This window comes from Tachyglossus aculeatus, chromosome 8, assembly GCF_015852505.1.
Source record: "Tachyglossus aculeatus isolate mTacAcu1 chromosome 8, mTacAcu1.pri, whole genome shotgun sequence".
Classification (NCBI taxonomy): Eukaryota; Metazoa; Chordata; class Mammalia; order Monotremata; family Tachyglossidae; genus Tachyglossus; species Tachyglossus aculeatus.
In genome coordinates this window covers 20,836,205-20,852,781 of record NC_052073.1, presented here as the reverse complement: position 1 = coordinate 20,852,781, position 16,577 = coordinate 20,836,205, and the positions used below count along the sequence as shown (strand labels likewise).

At 43.4% G+C, this 16,577-nt stretch overlaps 1 protein-coding gene across 1 annotated transcript in view; it reads right to left on the bottom strand.

The window, feature by feature from the left end:
* Positions 1 to 16,577, bottom strand: part of LOC119931825 (DEP domain-containing mTOR-interacting protein-like) — a 44,467-nt gene extending 27,890 nt beyond the window's left edge. Inside the window, exon 1 of the mRNA XM_038750732.1 lies at positions 16,444 to 16,577. Within this exon, the coding sequence (XP_038606660.1) occupies positions 16,444 to 16,529 (86 nt within the window). The 5' untranslated portion in view covers positions 16,530 to 16,577. The remainder of the gene's footprint in view (positions 1 to 16,443) is intronic.

Here is a 16,577-nt window from a genome sequence, read left to right as displayed (position 1 = left end):
TCACATCACTGGAATGATAAATATCTGAAGCTCATTACCTATTACTCACCCCTCCCTCATCCCCACAGCATATATGTACATATCCATAAATTATTCATTATTAATGTCTGTCTCCCTCACTGGACTGTAAACTCATTGTGGGCAGGGAATGTGCCTACCAATTCTGTTATATTGTACTCTGCCAAGTGCTTGGTGCAGTGCTCTGCACACAGTAAGTGCTCAATATGACTGATTAAAACTCAATCATTAGTGTTTTTCCAAAATTGAAACAAATCAGTCAAAAGCCTCAAGCCTTGAAAAACGTCTTTAAAAGTAGAGCTAGGACTAGAATTTTGAACGAGGCTTAGTACTATATGTAGTACTTGAGTAAGTTTGAGAAAGTATGTGAACTGAAATTAAAATCAGAATTAGAGATGGAGTGAGGACTAGAGCTTATGGATAGGTTAGAGCTAGAATTTGGTATGGGGATAAGAGCGAGGTTTAGGAATTGGTTTCTGTGATTGCTTTGGATTGCCAACAATTCAACATTACAGGACTGATTTGCTGATTTGGATTTTCAGTTTGTTTTGCTGATTTTAACCTTGAAGCAAATAAATAATCTGATGCCATTTTTCCATCCCCTCACATATCACATTCCTCTCTCTGAGTGTCACTTTTCATGGGCAGTAACTACAGGCTTTTTCCAGGAGCTCCTCTGTTTTAAAAATCTGAGCAGTTGACTGGTGTATGAACTGTCCTAGTCCCTTTGTCAGCCTACAGTGACAAGTGTGTGCCAGCTACAAAAACCATAATGTACAAATGCCAAACCTCTGAGAATTACTGCTCCTCCCAAATCACAAAATGAACCCAACATGGATTTCCTCCTCCTAACAGCAAAAGTTTGAAGGAGGCTCCTAAGTGTTAAACTTAGGAGACTTGAATTTTCATAAATCACTAACATTCTATTCTGCCTGAGGCTAGGAGGTAATTAAGTGCAGTGCATCTGATTGTTTAATACATTCAGAAATTTAATTATCTGAGGAGGGAAGAGAAAAGTTACTATAGTAGGATAATTTTTTTAAAAAAATGACACTAAAGGGATATGGAACTGAGAGGAGATGGTAGAATGAATCTCCCAAATTCTAGAATTATCTGTGATTGCCAAAATTGTCACGCTAGTCACATAGAGAGGGTCCTCTCTCACCCCATTGCTCTGATAAGAAATTGTTCCTTGCTCCCCTCTACCACTCTTTCCCCAATTCCACTTCCAGGCCTCATTCTATCCACCTATCGACAGCCTCCAATCTCCAAGATCTCTGTCCCTCTTGTGATATCAAGCTTTATTAAAGTAGGAACACAGATCCTTTAAGGAGTTGCACACACTTCAACCCCCGCATGGACTAGGAGGGTAAGAAATCCGCCATTCACTTCCAGGCAATAGGCCTGGGAAAACCCTTAGAGAAGCAGTGTAACCTAGTGGATAAAGCACAGTCCTGGATGTCAAAAGGACCTGCATTCTAATCCCAGCTCTGCCACCTGTCTGAATGTGGCCTTGGGCAAGTCACTTCACTTCTCTGTGCCTCAAATACCTCAACTGTACAATGGGGATTAAGACCATGAGCCCCATGTGGGACTTGGACTCTGTTCAACCTCCATAGCTTGTAATAATAATAATAATAATAATAGTAATGGCATTTATTAAGCACTTACTATGTGCAAAGCACTATTCCAAGTGCTGGGGAGGTTACAAGGTGATCATGTTGTCCCACAGGGGGCTCACGGTCTTAATCCCCATTTTACAGATGAGGGAACTGAGGGACAGAGAAGTGATGTGACTTGCCCAAAGTCACACAGCTGACAAGTGGTGGAGCCAGGATTTGAACCCATGACCTCTGACTCCAAAGCCTGGGCTCTTTCCACTGAGCCACGCTGCTTCTCGCTTGTAGGTATCCAAGTGCCCAGTATAATACCTGACACATGGTAAGTGCTTAACGAATGTCATAAAAAAAACCTTTCCCTGTTTACTGCTGAAATAGTCTGAACAATGGGATCAGCACACCAATAAACAGTCGGCCCTCTCCTCCTTTAGCCTTCCTTTACCTCCATTCCTTTCTCCCTTTTGTATGCTCCTAAACTAATTACATTTTTTGATGGCATTTATTAAGCACTTACTATGTGCAAAGCACTTCTTGTCACTCTACTATTCTCTGTCTACCATTTTCTCTGTTCTCCTCTCTCTGCTGTTCTTTCCTTTGACTTTTTCAACTCCATTTTTTTTTGTATTGCCACCTCACCATAATTTTTTTTCCTCACTTCCCCCTCTCTGCCTCTTTGTCCTTCTGTAATCCTAGGTGCTGAGATTAGGGAAAGGGGAAAGGAAAAAAGTTCCTCCCCTAAATATGTCTTCTCTCTCCTCACCTCCAATGCCACTCCATCGCATCCTTTCCACTTCTCTTGGAAGACTCCAGATATCCCTGGACCTAGACCACCCAGTACTTAAGCCTCAGGAAAACTGCAACCATTTAGAAGCCAGAGGTGGGGTGAAGATGGGCAGGTGACCTCTCCTGCCTCCCTCATCAATTGATCATTCTTCATTCATTCAATCATATTTATTGAGCACTTATTGTGGGCAGAGCACTGTACTAAGTGCTTGGGAGAGTACAGTACAACAATAAACAGACACATTCCCTGCCCACAATGAGCTTATACTCTAGATAGGGGAAGACAGACACCAATACAGACACCAAGTGCTGTGGGGCAGGGCAGGTGGGGAAGAACAAAGGGAGCATGTCAGGGTGACACAGAAGGGAGTGGGAGATGAGGAAAAGCGGGGCTTAGTCTGGGAAGGCCTCTTGGAGATGTGATTTCAATAAGGCTTTGAAGGGAGGGAGAGTGATTTTCTGTTGGATTTGAGGAGGAAGGGAGTTCCAGGCCGGAGGCAGGATGTGGGGTAGGGGTCGTTGGCAAAACAGGCAAGATCGAGGTACAGTGAGGTTAGCACTAGAGGAGTGAAGTGTGCGGGCTGGGTTTTAGAAGAAGAGAACTGAGGTGTGGTAGGAGAGGGCAAGGTGGTGGAGTGCTTTAAAACCAATGGGGAGGAGTTTTTGTTCGATGCAGAGGTGGATGGGCAGTGACTGGAATTTTTTGAAGTGTGGGGTGACGTGTCCTGAACGTTTTTGTAGAAAAATGATCCAGGCAGCAGAGTGAAGTATGGACTGAAGTGGGGAGAGACAGAAGGCTGGGAGGCCAGCAAGGAGACTGATGCTATAATCCAGGCAGGATAAAATGAGTGACTCCATTAACCTGGTAGCAGTTTGGATGGAGAGGAAAGGGCAGATTTTAGCTATGTTGTGAAAGTGTGACCAAAAGGATTTAGTGACGGATTGAATATGTGTGTCAAATGACAGAGAGAAGTCAAGGATAACGCCAAGGTTATAGGCTCGTGAGACAGGAAGGAAGGTGATGCCATCTATAGTGATGGGAAAGTCATGGGGAATACGGTTTGGGTGGGAAGATAAGGACTTCTGTTTTGGACATGTTAAGTTTGAGGTGATGACAGGACATCCAAGTAAGGATGTCTTGAAGACAGGAGGAGATGAGAGACTGCAGAGAGGGAGGGAGATCAGGGCTGGAGATGTAGATTTGGGTATGTTTGGGTATCACCCACATAGAGGTGGTAGTTGAAGCCATGGTAGCAAATGAGTTCTCCAAGGGAGCAGGTATAGATGGAGAATAGAAGGGGATCCAGAACTGAACCTTGAGAGACCCTTGCTTCCTTTGCTCTTCCCACTGTCCCCCCGGCCTCACAGCAGTTATGTATATATCTATAATTTTATTTATTTGTATTGTTGTCTGTCTACCCCCTCTAGACTGTGAGCTCATTGTGGGCAGGGATCGTCACTGTTTATTGTTGCAATGTTCTTTCCCAAGTGGTCAGTACACTGCTCTGCACAGAGTAAGTGCTTAAAAATGATGATTGAATGAATGAAGTGAATGACTAATAGTAAACACCTCGACCTGCTCTGCTCTGGGGATATCCCTGCTGGCACCTGCCATTTTAGATGTATCTTTATTTGCATTAGAGTATTACCCCACCTAATAGAACAGGAGCTCCTAGTTTTTCCTCATAGCACCTCCTACAATGAGTGTTCTGCACACAATGGTACTCAGTAAATACTGATAACTGATTGAGTGCCACCAAAGGAAAAACTGTTCTTAGCTGGTGTGAAGAATGAAAGAAAATCTGGGGAACTGAGCCTGATTGAAGCCTAAGTTTCCCGGGCTTTGTATAAAGCCATTGTTGTTGCTTAGTTTGACGGCCAGCCTGGGAGCCATTGTTACGCTGGTGAAGGTCATGGGAAGGTTATCTTCCAAATTCCTCATTCCCTGAATCCCGGGGTAGACAGCCCACTAAACACACACAAGTAAGGAAATATTCTGATGGTTTTCCCGAGAATGGAGAGTTTGACCAAGTGGTGACTCGGCTTCCTCTCTAACCCAGCTGCTCCCTCTGGCTATTGTTCACCCAGGGAACAAAACCACTTCCATAGCCAAGACTTACATAGATCTTGATTGTCTCTAGCGAACAGGACAGTTCCCACACTGGGGTCTCCATCCTGCTCCCTTCAAGTGACTCAGATTGTTTCAAGAGACTTCAGTGTTTATCAAGGAGTCCAGAACAACAGACGCCACTACTAAGGATCAAGGATTTATGAGACTAGATTTCACACAGTGTATTTATTAAGGGCCCACTTTTGCCAAGCATTGCTCTAAGTGCTAGGGAAGTTACACAGAATGGATGGCATCGTTTCAGGCCTGGATCAGCATACAGATTAAGGAGGTGGCAAACAGAAAAATTCAACAAAGGTGGGAAGCTAATTTGCAAAACTGGTTTTAGGCTAGACCTCTGGGATCGAGACTAATTCAAATAGCCATTTTTGCATTACACAATTTAGATATATCACAACAGAAGGAGAGTAGTCCATTCCCCTAGAACACATATTTTCACTACCAATTTTGGATCAATCATGACAGCAGAATTGGGGAATGGCTTTCCAGTTAATTCACATCTACAAGGGTAGAGCACAATATTGCATGAAGGCAGGGTGACAGACTAGATGACAGTTTTTTCCCAGTTCTATATTTCAACAACCACCCTCAGGAACTGGTCTGAGTCAAGGTGGATCGAAATTCATGTGGCAATCAGTCAACAGCATAATTAATGAAATTTGAGTCCTGACTATCTGAACAAGTGAGTCATTGCTTTTGTACTTGACTTTCCAGTTGTTTTTAAAGCAATTTTAAAGCCTTCCCCCACCTAGCAACCTGTAAAATTGTGTGCATTGGACCCATCCTAATCAGAAGAAACACTTTCCCTGAGCTCAACAAATCTCCTCCCTGGAATACGATAGCAATTCCAAAATATTATTTCCCAAACTAGTGCCAAACACTCCCAGGCTTTAACTGTAGAAGACCTTCAGTGTTCCAAGAGATTGCAAACAACGTAAGATGAAACAGTCCAAAGGATCCAAGTAGACTCTCCTGTAACACCGCAAGGTAGGGCAGAATGGGACACTATTCTGCTTTTGTTTGGGTGAGACAGTCACGCAAGGGAGAAAAGACTTCAGAGAAACATTCAAGTAATACACACAGTACCTATATATGTATACACACTATATATAGTGTATTACTTCAGTGTATGCACACACATACACCCTGACACAGCTATAACCATGATAAATACAGATGGGTACAAGAGCGACTGGGATATCTGAAGCCAATTAGCTCTTTGATAATTGTTTTAGAAAACAGAGATAATTGTTTTAGAAAAAGATGCAAAAGGGACGCAGGACCCAGAGAACAAAGAGCTTGGGGCATAAAGAAGATTAATAAGTGGCTCCACCAAGAACCTGGACAACAGTTAATGAAACCTGTCATTTCTTCCCCTTGTCCCTGGAAAATGGTCAGTAATCTTGGACACTGACCTTGGAGGGATGGATTGAAGATGCAAAGAAGGTCTGGTCAATGTTTGGAGATCATGGGAGTTCGTTGCAGCATTACTACATCCCCTTTACTGAGGGGACAATGAGTGACTGTTCTGTGGGCCTACTGAATATAGGATGAGGGAATGGGTTTAAACTGCAATAGCGGGAAGGGTTGGGATACTTCAACAAGAAAGATTGTGAACTCCACTTCCCTGGAGATTTTAAAGAAAGAGTGAACAGTTATCTCTGAGGGATGAGGATCAAATAGAGCCCTGACTGGAGGCAGAAGGATAAACTGGAGTAGCTCAGGATTGGCTTCCTGCCCTTAACTTCTAGAGACAGCCATGGAGGCTAAATTACTCCTCTCTGTATAGATATAATAAAGAGTGATGCTTGAGGTTAACCTTCACTGCCTCAGATCTGTAAGATTTCCAAATTAGTAGGTGCCTGAAAGAGAATTATGTCTAACAGGGGGGGTCCCAAGTTCTAGCCAGAGCTTTTGATGATCAGATAGATCAATTGGGGCAAGTCACTCAAATTCTCTGTGCCTTAGTTACATCACCTGAACAATAAGGATTAAGACTTTGGGACACAGAACATCAGGCCTCAGTCACATCTCTGACATTGTCTACGCTGTTGAGAGTTAAGAAGTTAAGGGAGGAGAAACAGACTTAAGCCTTTGAAAGAATAGCTACAGTAATTGTAGCAGCAGCATTTATCGAGGACCTACTGGGTGCTGCGCACTGTACTAGGGCTTGGGAATTCCAGAATACCGAAGTGACACGTTCCCTGCCCACAAGGAATTTACGCTGCCCAGCCTGATTCATAGGGAGAAGCCTAAAACAACTGAGCAATGAGAATGAGCAAGCGCATGGGACTGGTTTTGAGAAATAGATCCAACTACAGAATCCAAAATTTGCATCAGCTAAGCCAGAACACACAGATTGCCTCTGGGCCAGGGTCACAGACTCTTAGAGTTGATTGCTGGAACAAAGGAATGTTGAAACATGCAGAGGCCTGCTGTCCCTCCTCTGTAATCTAGAAGGTAGTTTATTGAAACCAAGCCCTGCAAATCTTTGGTTATATATGGTTCAGCTGGGAAAACTAAACAGGAGAGCCCCTGGAGCCCTGCTTATTCTAGAAGAGGAAGCTGAGCAGGAAGCTCCAATTCATGCCACAGCCCTGGATCTTGGGCCAATGGTGTAACCCTAATGGTCACAAGGAAAGGCTTCTACTGGGTCGCATTTAAATGTGAGTTCAGTCAGAGGAAGAGAACATCGTGTACAGCAGCATATCAGTAAGTCAATCAATCAATGGTACTTATTGAGCGCTTACTATATGCAGAACACTGTACTGAGCACTTGGGAGAGTACAATACAATAGAATTAGCAAACGTTTTCCTTGCCCTTAATGAGCTAACAGTCAAAAGGGGGAGACAACATTAATAATTTATAATGCATAGTTTGACAATATGTACACAGGTGCTGTGGGGTTGAAAGTGGGGCAAATACCAAATGTCCAACGGTCACAGATCTAAGTGCATAGATGATGCAAAAGGGAGAGGGAGCTGGGAAAAACAGAGCTAATCAGGGAAGCCTTCTTGGAGGAGGTGTGACCTTAATATTTTGAGTGTGGAGAGAGTGGTAGTCTGAATTTGGAGGGGTGGGACTTCCCGGCCAAGGGAAGGATGTGGGAAACGGGTCAGCAGCAGAAGTAAGGATAGAAAATCACTGAATCTTCAAAAAGACTATCTGGTTTAGACAAGTAATCCTGGAGGCTATACCTGTCTTTATGGCAGCACTGCCTCTTTGGGGGTTTGGCGGGGTGGGGGGGAGAAAGAGAGTGAGTGAGCGCAGAGAAAGAGAGAATGAACAAATTGGCTGAGGCAGCCCTAAAAAAATGACAACAGGATGCTAGCATCTTCAAACTCCAACCAGCAAACACTACTTCTCTCAAGCATGTGAAGCAAATACTGAAAGAAATGAACAGACCTGAGATTCTACACTTTGAATCCAATTTCAAAGAAAAGTAGAGGATTTGAAGAAGGGTTGTGTGGTAGAGTGGGAGTAATGTAAGTTCAAAACTGCTAAAGGTAGTTTGGAGACTGGATTAGTGAGATTTTAGTTAGAACAGCTGTTACAAATGGTAGAAATCCTTCTTAAAAGAAATAAGCAGGCCTCACTAGAACCATTCCAAACAGTGAAAGACAGTGCTGGAAACCTGTTGCAAAGTTCAATTTCCCAATATAATCCCCCTTCCTGGCAACAAAGCTCATTTCTGCACCACAGCTTTTGCATCCTGTAAAAAGAAAAACAAAAAACTACAAATGAGAACATAGGTGTGTGTTGTTTTGCGCAAGCAACTCTCTTCTCCAATCTGAAGACAATGAGCAGAAATGTGTTTTTGTGCTAAATGCACATTCTCTGATTTAAAATGTACTAAGGCAACAAAGAGCCACCTGATCTAGAATTAAGGTCAGCCAATTTGGTCTGAGTTTGGCTTCCCTTAAAAGGCAGGGAAGGCAGAGAGAGGAGATGTTTTGCGTATAAACTGAAACTCAGGGGAACATGCCACAGGGTTTAAGAGAAATAAAATGTTCTGAGAGCCATGAAAACACAGGGAACAAGGAGGACGGCTTGAGGAGAGAAAAAATGAGTGCAGATTTGAAAGGACAAGAAGGAACACAGAAAATAGGGCCAAATTTGTTTATTCATTCCCCATAGCTATTTCTCAATGGGAGAAACCCATTTCTGCACTGACCTGGCTTATTCTACGTCTTCCTTGAAACTAGGAGGGTTGTGGGAAAGTCTTCTGAAACTAAGACTCCAGAGGGAGAGCATTAACAGCACCAGGGCTCTACTGGGCACCTAGGTTGGGAGGTCAAGGCCCTGGAGATGGAATTGAGTTGAAAAATACTGAGTGAAATCACTACTAATGTAACTGGGTAATTCCCTTCAGCAATCACGGTACTGCCGACAGCCAGCACTAGCCACTAACTTCTCCCTCCTTCTCAGTGTTAACCCTCAGTCAAGCAGGCACTTGGGCACCCTGTACTCCTGACCTTTGAACTCTGATATTTGAATCCTGAAAGCCAAAACTTGAGGTCTGATTAAACCAACAGTGACTTGAGTCCATGGATCCTGAACATGTTTGGTCTATAAAGTTCCATCTACAGGGATCATCAGCAACGGTACAGTGGCACTTCAAGATGGCAAAAGTCAAGGCGGTCCAATCGAAAAACAGCTACTTGCTAAAAGGATAACACATTGATTTCTGCTGTGAGATTAATGATAGAAATTTGGATTGTGGTGGATGTGGAAGGTCTCAGAACTTTGTACTTCTCTCCCACCCCCTACCACTTTGTTTCCCCACCTCCTCCAGCTTCTGCACTAGTAATCTTGAGTAAGAGTCTCACCTAGAGAGGGACAGCCAGAAAACAGCAGTCTGATAAGCCCACCCAACTGAACTGGCACCAGAATCCACAGGAGAATTGATGAAGATTCCTGGGCAGGCAGTCCTGACTGTAATATTAAGTCTAGTGCCAGAAACCCAATCAATCAATCTATGGTATTTATTGAGTGCTGAGTGCAGAGCACTGTACTAAACTCTTAGGAAAATACGATAGAGTTGACAGACACGAACCCTGCCCACAAGGAGCTTCTAGTCTACAGGGGGAGACAGATTAAAATAAACTACAGATAAGAAAAAACAGAGCACAAGGATATGTAAATAAGGCCTGTGGGGCTGGGGTGAGTATCAAAGTGCTTAAGGGATAAACAGCCCAGTGCCTCCAAGGATTATATTTAGGACTCAATCAATCAGTGGTATTTATTGGGTGTTTAGACTACAGTATGGCCTAGTGGACAAAGCACAGGCCTGGTAGTTAGAGGAGCTGGGTTTTATTCCCAGCTCCACCACTTGTTTGCTGTGTGATCTTGGGCAAGTCATTTACCTACTCTGGGCCTCTGTTTCCTCAACTGCAAAATGGGGATTAAGACTGTGAGCCCCATGTAGGACAGGGGCTGTGTTCAACCTGATTATCTTGCATCTACCCCAGTGCTTAGTAGAGTGCCTGGAACATAGTAAGCACTTAAATGCCACAATTATTATTATTATTATTACTGTACAGAGCACTAAGTGCTTGGGAGCATATGACAGACTTGGTAGATAAATTCTCTACCTATAAGGAGTTTATAAACTAGATCGTAAATTCCCTTTAGAGTGTAAACTCGTTGTGGGTGGGGGACATGTCTACCAATTCTTTTATATTGTACTTTTCCAAGTCCTTAGTGCAGTGCTTGATTGTAGAGGGTTAAACAGCCAAAACAAATTGCGGATATGATAAATTACAGATTTTCACTCAAAGCAATGAGATTCTATGGAGTCTATTGAGGCATTCCAAAATGTCCCTCCAACCCATCATCTCACCCCAGCCGCTCAGCCCTACCATTAGGAGAAGCAATGTGGCTCAGTGGAAAGAGCACGGGCTTGGGAGTCAGAGGTCATGGGTTCCAATCCCAGCTCCACCAACTGTCAGCTCTGTGACCTTGGGCAAGTCACTTAACTTCTCTGTGCCTCAGTTCTCTCATCTGTAAAATGGGGATGAAGACTGTGCGCCCCACGTGGGACAACCTGATCACTTTGTATCCTCCCCAGCACTTAGAACAGTGCTTTGCACATAATAAGCACTCAACAAATGCCATCATCATCATCATCATGTCCAAGAGGCAGAGTAGTGAGGAAATTCTAAGAATCAAGATTTTTCATTTCTGCTTTGCCAGTGGCACTGAATCCAGTTATGAAGAATTTCTCACCATGATGTCAAAAAAGTTTTCCATTCATCCTAGGAAAGGTCCTCGGCTTAGAGTCAAGGGCTTCTTGCTTCAACAATGCCAGACTGAGTCCCCAATATTTATGAAGAAGCAGAAAACTATTTTCTTTAGACAGTGTTTTAGCTTTTCCAGGGAGCTCTGCCAATACTTCAAGGATTCATGCCTTTCCCCTTCCCCCACCCAGCACTAAATAATTTTTGAGACATCGTATGTAAAAGCAAAGCAGGACTGGAGGGGGACTGCCAAGCCCATTAGCCTGGATTGTGTGATTAATCCACATTTAATGAGAAATGAAAACTTTGAAGGATTTCATACAACAGATTAAGGCTGAAAATTATCACTCCGATACTGTTTCTGGAATTGTGATGTCTTCAATAGCTCTAGTCTCCTCTGTTTTGTTTTAAAATGTAATCTTTGCCATGCTGCATGGGTTGTGGAATTCAAGAGTTTAAAGGGACCTGGTAAACATCAAAAGAAAGATTATTAACATTAGGGTAAAAAATTATTACTCTACAATACTGAAACTCTGGATGCAACCCCCCGGAGCCTCTGATGAGGCCCAAAGAAATGGTTAACACCTCAAATCCTTTTACAGACTCTCAAAAGGCATATCATCTGTGCCCTTTGCCAGCAAAATGGGCTTGCTGATAGTCTTTATTTCTAGTAGGAGTAATAGTATTAAGAATTTACTGTGTGCAGAGCACTGTACTAAGCACTGGGAAAGAATACACAGGTGAGAATTAGACATGATTCCTGTCCGTCAGGAGGTTCACTGAACTATCATCATCGGAGTACTTACACAGTGCTTAGCCCCATCCACTGTCTCAAACCTGTGGCTCAAAGAAAGGCAGGAAGGAGGGGCAGGCTAGTAACCAAGATGCTATGGTAATTCTAGACTGTGAGCCCACTGTTGGGTAGGGACTGTCTCTATATGTTGCCAACTTGTACTTCCCAAGCGCTTAGTACAGTGCTCTGCACACAGTAAGCGCTCAATAAATATGATTGATTGATTGATTGACCTTGGGCAAGTCACAACTTCTCTGTGTCTCAGTTCCCTCATCTGTAAAATGAGGATTAAGACTTTGAGCCCTCTGAGGGATGGGACTGTATCCAACCCGATTATCTCATACCTACCCCAGCACTTAGAACAGTTCCTGGCACATAGAAGTACCATTATTGTCATTATTGTTATTATTAATCTAGTTTTCAGCTGCTATGTTTCTTGTCTAGTTTGAAAAGAGCACCAGAAACCCATAGGCCTGCATTTTTATTTTAAGTATCTGGCTTTCCTCAGCCTTGGCTCCTGCTCTGAGTTTTGTGACTCAGAAGTGGTGCCCATGTTCACAAGAACCTGGGGAGGGAATGCCAAATCTTTGGGGTAAGTTGGAGGTGGTTAGGAGTTTCCCAGAAAAATCACTGTAGGTGTTGGGTGGCTTTGGATAAACTTCTGCAAAATGCTATGGAGGATGTCATTTTGTTGCTCTGGTGCCCAGCGTAACATACATTACGCTGCGTGTGTCTGTGTGTGCAGTGTACATGAGGGCTATCAGCGGACCCTGTTCCTGCTGGGCTGCTCCCGTCTCCCATTTCCCAAACCTGCAGCTTCCAGCAGCAGCACTGGATGCCTTTTCCTCGCCACCAGGTCCATGGGCACCACTTCTGAGTCACAAAACTCAGTGCAGGAATCAAGGCTGAGGAAAACCAGGTACTTAAAATAAAAATACAGTCCTAAGGGTTGCTGGTGCTGTATTCATACCAGAATGGAAACACAGTAGCTGAAAATTAGATTAGATCTAGAAAACTAGACCAAATTGTCCTCTGAAATCCACCACTGCCCTAGTAGAGTAGGCGTTCACTGCCTTGCTACCTCACTGCCATTGTTGGCTCAGTAAATACTGTTGACTGACTGGTAGAGGGAGAGAGCTTAAATCCCTACCCCAAAGGACATAAACAATGTTGACACACAAATATATCTCCACCAAAAACAAGAGAAAAATGAGAGTTCAAAACCTGTTCTCCCTTCTAGTTAGACTGTATACCTCATGTGGGACAGAGACCATGTCCGACTTGCTTATCTTTTTCTACCCTGGGGCTTATTATAATACTAGGTAGAGACTAAGCATTTAAATACCATAATTATTAAAAAATATTACAAGTGAATGTAAATGTGACCTAATTATATTTGCTTCTACTCTATAGTATATTTATGACAGTCACTTCATCTCTTTCGCTGGTTCAGCCTAGATCTTTACCACATCCAGTTTGCTCTTGGGACATTATTTCTCTAAATATCAAGCTATGACAGTACACTGCTTAATTATACTGCTCCCCATTACTAAGTACCAGTCAGCTAGCAGGAGGCAAAATAAAAGGGGAAATGAGACTCATAGTTCATTGTTTCCCCACACAAGAGAGTGGCTTATTTTATTTCAAATGATTTAAGAGTTGCAGTCCAGATAGCCCATCAGAGTCAGCATCTCTGCCAGTGTTGATGCTAAGTGAGCTCTCCTGGGCTCCCAACTTCCCCTGGAGTCTTGTGCTTTTGTTGATCCACACAACATGCTTTCTGCAAGTAATCAGGGGCTAATCACGTTCAGCATCCCATGCTCTCCTGAAGTACACAGTCCCTTTCTCTAGGAAGGCCCCAGTCCCACATCGGCCCTCTGGCCCAGGCTTCACATCGATTGAGCTCATCTGCATTCACTGAATAAGCACTGTGTTGCTGAACAAGACTACTGGTGCCATGACCTGGCTTGAAAGCACTGAGCCACCTCTCCTCAGCCCCAGACTTCCTTCTGCCTCCCCTGCCCCACAGCAGCCAGACACGTGGCAGACAGCCTTGGAACAGTTGGATTTTACAGGTTTCCTGCTTGTTGGGCACAGACAAGCTGAAAACAAACAGTCTAGTCAGCAGGCAGAAGGTGGCATGAGCACAAAGGAGGTGGCCTGGCCTAACAAGTAGAGCCTGGAGGTTGGGAGACTGGGTTTCCAAACTTCAATCTGCCACTTAGCAAATCACTTCATCTCCCCGAGTCTCAGTTTCCCCACCTGTAATTTGGGGATAACACCACCTGCCCCAGAGGGCTCACAAACCCCAGATGGGGTTTGGGAATAAAACAATGATAGAAACTCGGGGCAATATCTTTACATAGGTAAGGGTGACTGCTGAATAAACAGTGAACCCAAGCATTGTTTGAGGGCAGGGATCATGCATTGTACTTTCCCAGGTGCTCAGTATAGTTTACACAAAGTAAGCACTCAATAAATACCTTTGATTGATTGATTGTTGATTTTTATGAACAGCCAGAGAGCCAGGCTGGGCTGGTGGATGACACTGTAAAAAGATCTGAGGTTCCAGATGATTAGGAAAAAACAAAGAAGAGTGCAAAAGGGAAGAGAAATTTACTCTGATCCTAAGTCCTGAGAGGGAGCTCTCAAGAAGCCTTGGAAAGGCTTCTAGGACAAACGAGGATTGTAACTTCAGTATTTAACCTGGAAAAATGTAGAATAGAGAAAAGAGCAGGGGATGGGGAGTCATGAGACTTGTGTGTCTGTCCCAGCTCTGCCACTGGTCTGATGTGTGTTCTTAGACAAATTACAACTTTTGTAGGCTTCAGTTTCCTCATTGTAAAATGGAGCTAAAATTGAAGTAGATGCCCCAATGTCTAGCACATAATAAGCATTTAATATAGGCCATAGTCTCAGGCATCAATAATCAGTGTAAAGGATTGGTATGCGGAAAATGGTGTCCTACTTTTAATTGAGATGAAAAACACCTGGGCAGAAGGAAATGGATTGAAACTGGGGCAGGTAAGAAGTTTTTTAAATTTCATTTTTCGTGGAATTTATTAAATGCTTACTTAGTGTCAGGCATGACAACTAAGTGCTTGGGGTAGTTACAAGGTATTTAGGTTGAACGCTGTCCCTGTACAACATGAGGCTAGAAGTCTAAATCCCCATTTTTCATATGAGGGAACTGAGGCACAGAAAAGTTAAATGTTTTGCCCAAGGTCACACAGCAGACAAGTGGTATTGCTGGAATTAGAACCCAGGCCCTCTGACTTCCCGGCCTGTGCTCCTTCCATTAGGTCAATCTGCTTCTAAATTATAAGCTTTTAGGAAGAACTGCCTAGTCGGAAAGGTTTTGGTTTTTTTTTTTAAGATTCAAACATGATGCTGAGAATCATGTTTGTGGTACCTTTTTCCTGGAGATCTTCAAGAGGGATAGGAGGAGAGAAAAAGATCTTCAGCATGGATAGAGTGGATAGACTGATTTGTGCAAGACATCTCCAAGGCAAGGAAAATGAGGTATTAACTACATCCTTGGCACTGTCAACCCACAGTCAAGAACAGAACAGCCAGCCTCTGGTCACATGGACAACAAGGAGGCTGACAAAGTGTCTTTGTTTTTAACAAGCAGAATGGCACAAAGCAAATGTTAAGGGAAGATTAAAAGGGCGAGTGTAAATAGGAAGAATTAAAACCAAAATCAATAGAACAAAATCACTCGGTCTCTCTCTCTTTCAACTTTTTCCCTTTAAAGACTCAGGATTAGCCCTGAAATTATACTCATCCTTACTGGCAGAAAAGAGAAGGGTCAGCAGAAGCCACCTGAGCTGAAGGATCTAAAAATCCCTTTCTAAAGACATTTCAAAGAAGATAATTCAGCAAAGGAAAAAAAAGCAGGAGAGAGTTGGATTTTTTTCCCCATGTTAACTTCAGAAGATCCACAGAAACTTTTTTTTCTATTTCCAACAATTTCTTCTAGTTCTGTAGAGTTCTAAAAGCCCAGAGGGGTGAGAGTACAGAAGGACAAACTGAAGTCCATAAGAAGGTGTCTAAGAACCATACACAGGTCAGTGGCCAGGCGAGGGGAAGAGGAGGAGAAAATAAGTGTGGAATGCCAGAGGAAATAAAAATGAAAATGACAAATCCAAATTAGGGTTGAATCCAGGTAGGGCTGGAGTGATTACTAGAAGTAACTTGGGCTGCGAACACCATCAAGATTTCTCCCACTTTCCTTAAAGGCTCAGTCAGACATCGCCCACTACCAGCCCTCCCCCCTTATTTCTGTTCTAGCCATAATCCCTGCTCTCCCAAAAGCACACATGAGCCTAGGAGCCAAAGAGTTCTAATTCCAGCTCTACCACTTGCCTGTTGTGTGACCTTGGGCAAGCAAGTCACTTAACTTACCAGTGCCTCAGTTTCCTCATCTGTAAAATGGGGATTTAATACCTGTCCTCCCTCTTACTGAGATTGTGAGCCCTATGTGTGACATGGGACTTTGTCTGACCTGATTAATCTGTATTTATCCCAGTGCTTAAAACAGTGCTTGACACAGAGTAAACACTTAACAAATAGTATAATCATTAATACAGACTTAAAGTCTAAATCCAGAAACAGGAAACCAAACAGAGGTTGGGAAACACAATACAGCTTGGAATTAACTGTGGCAATATTTGTTTTGGGCTATTCTTTAATTTCTTATGGGATTTCTTCCTCTGCTACTCACTCTATAACTCTGTATGTTCTCCAAGCCCGCCCCCCCCCCCCCCAAAAAAAAATTGCCTGGATGTCAGTAAAATAAGCCCTGGCTGCAGATCCCCTGAATACACACACACACACACACGACTGCAAGGCTGACCTACCTCAGCTGCTCTCCTGCGATCATAACTTCTGCCCTGTGCTGCCTCTCTGTCGCTTTTTTCTTCAAGTTGCTGTGAAAGCTCTCCATCCTGCTGCCCAGCTAAGTGGAGATGAACGCAGGGGCCCGACCATGTGA